At 38.8% G+C, this 10988-nt stretch overlaps 1 protein-coding gene across 1 annotated transcript; it reads left to right on the top strand.

Annotated features, from left to right (window-relative positions):
* The first annotated feature begins 4207 nt into the window (after nt 1-4207).
* Nucleotides 4208-6438, top strand: HCF152 (Tetratricopeptide repeat (TPR)-like superfamily protein). Its single transcript, XM_090004177.1, has one exon. It carries the CDS (start codon nt 4217-4219, stop codon nt 6299-6301), a length of 2085 nt encoding a protein of 694 aa, XP_089860303.1. The 5' UTR covers nt 4208-4216; the 3' UTR covers nt 6302-6438.
* Nucleotides 6439-10988: the final 4550 nt, after the last annotated feature.

The raw sequence follows: 10988 nt of genomic DNA, 5'->3' as shown, positions 1-10988 counted from the left end.
GATATTATGTTGAATTTTTATTTATTTAAGAAAAAATAATGTGTAGTGTGTGTTGATATTGACTTTTATCCACGTTATTGGTTGTATGACAGACTATCGTGCTAGGATTCGGCCTATTAACTAGGATAAGAATAAATACAATACACATAAATATCATTTTGCTGTTTATTTTTTATCCTATGATGCAGATATTGTCGTAGCACTGTTTGTTTCTCAGTGTCTTTGTTAATCACTTAGAATTTACATATTGGATATCAGATTATACCATTGCTGCTAAATATCATGATATTTTGTATTTAACCCATATTCAAATATTTTTTCTTGAAAAAAAATAAACACCAAGATGTCATGATAATTGAAGTTTATACAATGAAACTATGATTATTTCCATTGAGAAATTCAGCTCTTTTTTATCATTATTGTTTGAAAAATCCCTAAGATTTTTCTGAGTTTTTTTTATAAAACCTACTCTTTTTAAATTTTCTTGAGGAATTCTCTTACATATATTAAAGTGTGGATGATATTGGGGACTATAGTCTATACATATCAGTAACATATATCTATAGCATTGGCTCCTTTTTTCATGGATAATGTTGGGTTTCTCATTGTAAGATATAAATGGAGCTATCATAATTTATGAAGCTTATGTGATTTCTATGTTGACTTTTCAGAAGGGGGGGGGGGGTATTTTGTGCTTTAGTTTCACTGAATCGCAAAAGGATAGGCAGGGTTTTGGTTCATCATCCTCATTGCAATTAGTCCCAAGGTAAAATCATCTAGTATACTTTTAATGTAACATATGCGATTTTGTTTTAGTTTTAACTTTTGAATTTGAGGTTAAAATCAGTTTTATATTCAGGCAAAATTTAAGAGTCAAAATTGACTAAGCAGTGTTTTGGACTCAAACCAGGTTCAAAGGGGTCACGGATGAGTTATGTTAGGACCCAAACTTGAGTTTGGATCCAATGTGGATTTGGATTTTATGTTTAGATATGGATCTTTAAATTAATTTTGGATTTTTATTTCTTTGTTTAGTTTCTGGATTCAACCCAAATAGAGATTGGATATGGATCAGATGAGGGTGGGATGCCCTTTCTAGTGGATCCCATAACTAATTAGGTTAATTACTTAAGTTAATTAAAATAAAATATTAGTTAATTAAATTAATTATTTATTTAATTAAGTAGTTGGCTAGAAAAAATCTTGAATAAGACTCTTAGGGATGAGATTAGGTTAGAATATCAAATAAAGTAGCACTCCAAGGAGGGGATGGCCCCCCATGGTAGAATTTTAATATAAAGAGAGAGAGAGAAGTCTTTCTCTTATCTTCTTTTTTTCTATTCTCTTCTTTTTCTTCTTTGGAGCTTTTTTAGTAGTCATTGAAGTTTTTTCAAAGTGCTAGGATGGGAGACTAAGGTATTGGTGGTTCAAAAAATATATTTCAGGCAAGATTCATCCTACACGTAGCACATATCGAATACAAACACATAAATCATGCATCTTGCCGATTCTACAAGCTGATCCATGGTGGATCAGATCTGGAATAGTTTTGAAAAAGGTTTAAAAAGTATTTTTAATTCAACATCATGCTTTAAAATGAATTTACAAAATCATTTATAGAAATCTATGTATGGACGGCTAAACCGAGAAATCGGGTAACGCGAAATACATAGTTTTGTGTTCTTACATAATCTTAGATGGTTATATCATTATTTTTAGCATAATTGAATATATATTTACTTTCTTGCATATGTTTACAGTATGAATCATGTTCTTGTAATTAAATTTATTTAATATATTTTATGGTATTTTCGCATGCTAGCATCTTAAATTAGTTATTCTATGCAAAAATCATGATTTATTTTGATAGTTTATATTCCAAAGCATGTGGATTACTTATGCATGATGGCATATGAGACTACATGTTAAACATGAGAATTAAGCATGATAAGTAGGCCAAGTGGTATGCATAATCATGCATGTGTTATTCTATGAAGTTTATGGTTCGTGCTAAATTGAAATGAGTCTCGTACATCATGGAGTGTGGTATGTGGCATGTGTTATGTTGTAAGTTGTGTGAGGCATGCATACATGGGACTCAAATGTGAGTCACGCTCAGTAAATCCAATAGGGTGCTTATAAGTACCTCGTTTGGCTATGTTAAACTCGCTCCTATACACAGACACTTTAACTGGACTTTTGGGTGCTCCTTAGTAGAGATTACTTATCTTGAGTTGGGTTCAAATGAGTTATGTTTGGATACCTGAGTGATTGTAGGGGTTGTGGGTTCTTGCCTTGTGAGGGCATATTTTGAACTACACATAGTGGAGCTTAGGGATGTTGAGCAAGGTGTATAGTGCACCTATTGTGTAGTTAAACCTATTGTAAATAACACCTAATAGCTAATTTTGTTTCAGTGTTCTACTTTGGAGATGGTAGAAGGTACACTCGCTGATTCACACATTTTGAGGGCATTAACACCTCTTGAGTCTCTAGTCGTCAGTGTAGGGGGTTGAGGCTATCAATTTATCCTAGGTAGACAGTCAGTGGATGCTTGACCTGACTCTTCGAATCGATGTGTTAATTAAAATATATAGCATAATAAACTCCATCTGATTATTGAGTTAGGATTAGGTCTTGAGTCTGTACCCTTTAAGAAAGAAAAGAAAAATAATGCATTAGATTAAGTTCACTAGTGGTTAAATGATTTATTGAATGTTGACATAAATTACTATACATGTCATATATAATTTCTAGTTCATGTATATGTTGGCATACATGAATCTGTTTGATTATTGTCTTGATTATTAATGATATGATGCAGGTACATTACTTGATATTTAGAATAAATTATTGTGTAATCCTGCATGATCAAATTATTATTGTTTTAATTTTTAAGTGTATTGAGTTTATTGGCTATAAGTATTGGGAAAGATGTATGTTTTGTATATTTGCGTTATTTTTATACCTATGTGTAAGGCATTTTTTTACTAGAATTGTGGCTAATACCCATACATTTTAATATTTCAGGTAACGAATAAGCTAGAGGGCGATGATAGGAGACTCGAGGTGGCGTTAAGAGGGTTATAGTCCATTAGGTGGTTGGATGAACTAAATTATTTGATTTACTTTATTATTATTTTTAGTGCTCGAAAATAAATTACAAAAAAACCCTATTTTTGAAAACATCACATGATTTTTACTAAATTTATAAAAACTCATTAAAAGAAATAAAAATAGAAGATTTAAACACCAAAATTTACTTCTAAAAATAAGTATAAATGGCAGAAAGCAATTTATAAGGGATCCAAACTAATATTTTTGATGTTTTTCAAATAAAAATGCAGTTTTACTATTAAAATATCAAAAATAAATTTTATTAAATAAAAATTTGTATCATTGTGGCCTACTTTTCAAAAAATTTCAAACTTGTGTTTACCTGTCCTGGCGTCCACGAATCTTTGTAACATAGCATTAAATGTGGACTGAGAAAATGACTTTTTATTTTATATGCGCTAAGGCCACCATTCGATACGCTCTTAAAAGGTTCAACCATTGACACGAGACTACCAACCCAGTCCAATTTGTACTCTCTTCACCATAAATATGGGCATGTACGACCAAGTAGTACAACAAAAAAAAGTAAACTTAAAATCTTCCTTCCCAAAGAAAACACCCATGTCACAAATATTTGAAAATATCACCATTTGATCACAATATTTACAAAGGCCAATATAATTTAAAAAAAACATGTTATCATCAAAATAACGCGTTTTTATTCCCATATATACACGATAATAAAAGTTTTTTGGTAAATATGCTGAGTCACTGCCATTTTTCCAACATTTAAAAGCCAAGTTTCAAATAATATGTTCACGAAATACTTTCAAGTCATAAAAGCCCATCCATTGCGCATCTTTGGTCAGTGTAACAAACGCTAGGAAGGCATGACATTTCAACTTGTCCAAGGCTTTTACCATAAATTCATCAAAAGAAATTCAGAAGAGAGCACTATAGCCATGAAGGAAGCCCCCCATCCTCTTTAACTCCCAAAGCAAAGAGGTGAGCAACATTTTCCCAAACCAACTCAAACCTGAGGAGGGGAGCCCTTCTACGTTGAGCACCCCCCAACGGTTCAATTCAATCCTTTCATCACATCCAAGGCCGTAACCGTACATAAACAAAGTGCCCCCCCCCCAACATCCATATCCACCCTATGGCTTCCTCTCTCACAGGAACAACCACCACCACACTTCTGTCCGCCACCGTTCCCACCTCCGACCCAAGGTCTAGGCGTGCCCGCACCAGAATTGCCTCACCCAACTCATCGTCCTCCTCGGCCACAGAAAATGCACTGCTCGCGGCTCTGCGCGAACGCAGAACAGAGGAGGCCTGGGCCCTCTACGCCCGCTCCTCCGACCTCCCCAGCTCTACCTGCCTCAGCCGCCTCGTCTGCCAGCTCGCCTACCAGCAGACCCCTCTCTCCCTCACCCGCGCCCAGTCCGTCTTCAGCCGCCTCCGCCGGGAGAAGCAGCTCGGCTGCCTCGACTGCAACTCCCTGGGTCTCCTCGCCGTCGCGGCCGCCAAGTCCGGCGACACCCTCTACGCCTCCGCCATCATCAATTCCATGCTGAAAACCGGCTACCTGCCTCACGTCAAGGCCTGGAGCGCCGTTCTCAGCCGTCTGGACGACTCGGAGGCGGCGATCGACCTCTTCGACGCCGTCTGCCGCCACCACCAGCAGTTGGCAGACGTCGTCACAACCGATTCAGTCCTGGCCGACTTGAAGCCCGATTGTGGGGCGTTCAACGCCGTGCTCAACGCCTGCGCCAACGCAGGGAACGCCCGAGAATTCGCCCGCATATTCGGCAGCATGGGCCGGTTTGCGGTGAAACCCGACGTCCTGACGTTCAACATTCTGATCAAGCTCTGCGCCAGGTTGGAGAAGAAGCATCTTCTAGTTCGCGTCCTCGAAAAGATGGTGGAGGCAGAGATCAAGCCGTGCATCACCACCTTCCACTCCCTGGTGGCAGCTTACGTTGGGCTTGGAGATTTGGGCATGGCTGAAACGCTGGTCCAGGCAATGAGGGAAGGGAGGAGAGACATAATTGGGGTGCTCCGAGACTCGAAGACGGGATCAGACCAGAAGGAACCGTGCTTGATCGAGAAGTCCGTGCTCGAATGGACAGCGAAATCGGAGTTGCAGCTGAAGGGGAGCTACTATCCGGACGCGAGGATTTACACCACGCTGATGAAGGGTTATATGCAGCAGGGGAGGGTGAATGATGTGGTGTCCATGTTGAAGGCGATGAAGAAACAAAGTGACAGGCTTAGCCATCCTGACCATGTTACTTATACAACTGTAATAACTGCGTTTGTGAACAATGGCCTCATGGATGAAGCTCGCAGGTTGCTTACTGAGATGGCTTTGGCAAAAATACCAGCCACCCGCGTCACCTACAATATTCTTCTCAAGGGCTACTGCCAAATGCTGCAGATGGAGAAAGCTGAGGAGCTTGTTCACGAGATGAAAGAGAAGGGTCTCGAGGTCGATGCGGTTTCCTATAACATCCTTATCGATGGCTGCATCCTTGTTGATGACAGCATGCGTGCGCTTGCTTACTTCAACGAGATGAGGGCGAATGGTGTTGCTCCGACCAAAGTGAGTTACACTACTCTCATGAAGGCGTTTGCCACTGCCGGCCAGCCCAATTTGGTCTCCAAAGTGTTTGATGAAATGCTTAAGGACCCCAGGGTGAAAGTTGATGACATTGCTTGGAGCATGTTGATTGATGGGTATTGCAGATTGGGACTGCTGGAGGAAGGTAAGAAAATTTTCCAAAGGATGAAGGAAAATGGAGTACACCCCACGGTGGCCACTTACGGCAGCCTGGCAAATGCTATTGCCATGGCTAGGAAGCCCGGTGAAGCTTTGCTTCTTTGGAATGAAATCAAACAGAGATGCAATGGAGAGGTGGAGGCTCCACCATTGAAGCCCGACGAAGGGCTGCTCGGCACGCTCGCGGACATATGCGTGGGAGCAGCATTCTTTAAGAAAGCATTGGAGATTGTTGCTTGTATGGAGGAGAATGGTATCCCACCCAACAAGACGAAGTACAAAAGGATGTATATAGAGATGCACTCGAGGATGTTTACAAGCAAGCATGCATCTAAGGCCAGACAGGAGAGGAGGAGTGAACGGAAGCGAGCTGCTGAAGCTTTCAAATTCTGGTTGGGCCTTCCCAACTCCTACTATGGAAGTGAATGGCGTCTTGAGCAACCTAATGAAGATGGTGAATGAAGGTTTCACCTATGATCTGTGTCTTTGTTGTTAATTTCAGTTGCACATTCATAGATGGTCCAATGTAAAACTTTGTACATTTTAATTTGTATTTGTTACACATGAAAATATATTTATGACTTTTCTTCCCAGCTCCACTGATGGGTCTCACAGTCTCGCCTTGTTGTTGAAATATTCCTTGTTGTGTATCACCGATAAAGAATAAGAAGATGCATTGTCACGGGCTTACTTTTTTCAATAAGCCAGTGCAGCGCGACGGTCCTTCCTTACCGTCACAAGCCTTTCTATCGTTTTGTCACGGGCATAGAATACTTTGCATACCCACGATGCGTTAAGCTGGCCAGCCTAACGGCCAAAGGCCGAGTACCAATACTTTTTTATGTGCTAAATCATTTTTATTGGTTCTGTGCATCACCCCGTGCATAGCTGCCTAGCCGAAGCTGTTCAAGCGCATTTTCAAATGCGCATTTTATGCCGCTTAGTGCATCGCCGTCTCATACCAACTATCACTTTCGAAAGAGACACAAACTTTATCTTAGCCTTGCGTGTCATGAAGCGTATTGCGGCTCCATACGTACGATACAACAAAACCTCATAACTAAAAGAACAAGACCTTGCGGCTCCTAATCCGAAGATCAGTTGATGATTAAACATCATAGAAAAGAGCACCACTCAGACTCATTCGTCGACACCTAGGGATTCACTCACCTAGCTCCGAGTCACCATACTCGGTTGAAATTACTTAATGTGATTCTTGCGAGAATTAGCCCTAACCCACATGCACCCGTGCGTCCAACCGCTATGCGTGAGACAATCTTGCAAGTCGAAAGGTCCTTAACTAAATCTCCAAAAGCAACATTCTCTGATCCGTTGACACTGCTTAACTGAACGTCCTTACAGAAAGATCAGTTTGGGCCTTAAATTTGCAAAATGTGCATAAGGTAGGGACAAATTTGCAAAAAAGTTAATACACTAGCAACTATTTGATGAAGGGCATTTCAGTGACTAGTTAACAAGGGTCAGTGTTAACCATAGTCAAACTAACAATTGTTGATAGAAGGATCAGTTTGTAATAATGGTGGGAAAGGCAATGACTGACTTGCAAAATGACATAAGGCAGTGATTAGTTTTGCAAATGGCCTATAAGGCAGGGACCAATTTGCAAAATAAACTATGTAGATCACATCTTTCAGGGTTGTTTTAACAGAAGGGTGTTGCGTGTTCTCCCCTGAAGACGCACAATTTGCTATAGTGCGTGTTCGGGGGTCTGAATGAATGCCACATATATAAGCATGTGGGGCTCGTATCCCCGTGTGTGTCGACATCACTTAGTATTGGAGTCCGGTGCAGTTGCAAAGACTTAAGTACCCTTTCCTGCTATTCTCGCCAAGAAACGATGGTTCGAGAAAAGGACAAAAATGCCCTCCATCCAAAAAAGGAAAACAACGGTTCAAGAAAAGGATAAAAATGTCCTTCATCCAGAAAGTCGAGGATGATGTTAAATCTTCAAAGTCCAAACATTCCGTTTTTGCCCTAAGCAGTAAACTTTTGCACCATCTACTGTAACAGAAGTTCCCTTTGACAATGCACCCTTTACCGTCGTTTGCTGCTGCCGAAGCAGCCGTTGCCATTGTCTCGAGTCTAGGTTACCGCCTTGGTTTTTAGTTGTGTTACAACACATTGCCACATTCTCATTTCTGTCTTGTGTTACAAAACATTCCCGGGTTCGTTCTTACCTCGTGGAGATAACTATAAGTCGATCGACTGGTTCAATCATTGGTGGGCGTCATATGGGAGTTTGTCGGCCATCTCTTTTTACAATCTTCTCTTCTTTTTCATTTTTGTTAGGCAGTATGGAAAAAAGCAATGACGCACAAACATTCCAACAAGTGTCATTAAGGCGTCGTGAGTACCTTTCCATGTCATGCTTTTGTTGAAGAACATATGTCATCGTGAATGCCATTAAGGCATTGTTTTGTTATTGCAGGTCAATCTTGTCCTTTTGACGATTGAAAACTTATCGATATTTATAAGACGCTGAGACTTGTTGACAAGAATGCTTGTTTATAGATGCGAGGAAGGGCCTCTACCCCATCCAGTATCGTTCATTCACTTAGTATATGCAATGTATCGCAAATCGCAGTTTTAGTAACATACTACCAATTTGTGAGATATTGTTTTGTTTGTTAATATCGATTTGTAAGCTATTATGCTGAATTTCTGTATCGATTTGTGATATATTTTGCGATATGTATATCGATTTGTAAGATATTGTGTGCTTTGTAGTATCGATTTGTAAGCTATTATGATGAATTTTCGTATCGATTTATAATATAATTTGTGATATGTATATCAATTTATAAGATATGCGTTTTGTAGTGTCAATTTGTAAGCTATTATGCTGAATTACCATATCGATTTGTAATATATTATGCGATATGTATATCAATTTGTAAGATATTATGTGTTTTCTAGTAATGATTTGTAAGAGATTTGTAGAAAGACATTTAAAACGTGTGCGTGTAGAAACGTGTCGATTTATTTTTTCTTCTTTTTTTTCATCTTTTAGCAGTCATTGTGTAAATCGCGATAGGAAGATCGTTAACATAGACAAACCTTGTCAAAGAAAATTGTGATAAGACAATTTGTTACAGTGAAATCGATTTGCAACTGTTTCTTAAATGGTTACAAGTTGTAAAGCAATTTGTATTTATGAAGTAATCTCGATTTTTAACATCGTCTCAATTTTTTTATTGTTTTAGTTTTGCACCTTTTATTAATAAGTTATTGTGTAAATCGCGATGGGATATATCGTTCATATAGACAAAGCTCGTCAACCATAAACACTAAACCCTAAACCCTAAACCCAATCCCTAAAATATAAAACCCAAAAACCTAAATGCTAAGCCCTAAACCCCTAAAACCTAAACCCTAAACCCTAAACCCTAAACCTAAATCCCTAAACCCCTAAAACCTAAACCCTAAATACTAAACCCCTAAACTCTAAACCTTAAACCCTACACCCTATACCCTAAACCCTAAACCCTAAACCCTAAACCCTTAAAACCTAAACCCTAAATACTAAACCCCTAAACCCTAAACTCTAAACCCCTAAAACCCTAAACCTAAATCCTAAAACCTAAACCCTAAACCCCAAACCCTAAACCCTAAAACCCTAAAACCCTAAAACCCTAAAACCCTAAAACCCTAAATCCTTAAAACCCTAAACACTAAACACCATTGGTCATGATGTATTGTACCTAAGCCAAACGATTGGTCAATATGTATATGTAAGTGAATGTGGTTGTAAATCATGTGTATTTGTAGTTATGAAGTTAACGCGACAATGATATATGTCTTTGTTTGTCTTTGTGAACGATGTCAATTTGTATTTATGAAGTTACCTCAATTTGTAGTTTACTAAGTCTAAACATCGTGTCAATTTGTTTATTGTTTTTACTTTCCGCCTTTTAAGAATCAGTCATTGTGTAAATCGCGATACGACATATCGTTCACGTAGAAAATGCTTGTAAAAGCAAATCGTGATTTTTATTTATGAGTGCTAAACGTGAGATGACGATTTATAATAACGGGTTCTTACTAATATAGCATTATGTAAATCGCGATAGGACATCGTTCACATAGACAAAGCAGGTAAACGCAAATTGTGATAGGACAAATCATTTTCGCTTTATGTACGTTGTTGTACAGATCATGATAGAACACCTATATAAAACAATGATAGCGATTTGCAACTTTTACTTAAATATTTATATCAAGTTGTAAATCGATTTGTAATTTACTAAGTCTAAACATCATGTCGATTTGTGTACACGTGGGTAAAACCTTATTCTTTGTAAAACCCTAATATAGATCTGTGTAAAACCCTATTCTATGTAAAACCCTACCTGACCCGACCCGTTGTCCACGTCTAAAACCCTAATCTATTTAACCTCTCTTCCTCTTTTCTGCGGCAGCGTAACTTTTTCTTCTTCTTCTTTTTTCTCCTTCGCCTTCTTCTTCTTCCTTGTATTTTTTCTTTCTTCTTTGTTCTTCTGTGTTCCTTCTACCTGTGATTGATAGATGGGGTTTGATGTTGATAATGCAGTTGTTTCACGCTGTGAGAAAAGATTTGTATAATCTTCGCTGACGATTATGGTGGTTATCTGCATGATAGATAGGAGGTGATGCTGATGTTCATCTATTTGATCTATTACTAATGTCGGACCCTCCATTGTTCGCAAACCATACTTCACAGTTGAAAAAATATCGGCCTAATCTTCGATATACTTCATGACAAATACGTAAAAGCGATTTATCATGTAGCCCCTTGGCTCCTTCAAGGGGACGGTGCCTGAGCTTAAGTTGTGAAGCTTATTGTCAAGAGCGCACCAATGCTAGAGTCTCTAAGAATCGGCCACAATCCGAGGATAATGGTGCAGTGGGCTGCCATTACTAATGAGCTCATTTTCTTGAAGAGGATGTATCCTCAACTGCACATAGAATCGCTTTACAGCAGGAAATGAACTCGACGATAAACGATATGGATGTTTTGGTGATCTCTTCTGTAAAAATGAGAGTCTCTAAAAGATAGATATGCATTTGACAAAAATGTCCTCTCATAAATAGCTTTTCACATTCCCGCACCTAAATTACATTAGAAGCATATCACTATTTTGGATGTGAG

Source organism: Nuphar pumila, chromosome 4 (assembly GCF_984573655.1).
Source record: "Nuphar pumila chromosome 4, dmNupPumi1.hap1.1, whole genome shotgun sequence".
Classification (NCBI taxonomy): domain Eukaryota; kingdom Viridiplantae; phylum Streptophyta; class Magnoliopsida; order Nymphaeales; family Nymphaeaceae; genus Nuphar; species Nuphar pumila.
The sequence above is the reverse complement of the archived record's forward strand: the minus strand, read 5'-3'. Positions and strand labels throughout refer to the sequence as shown.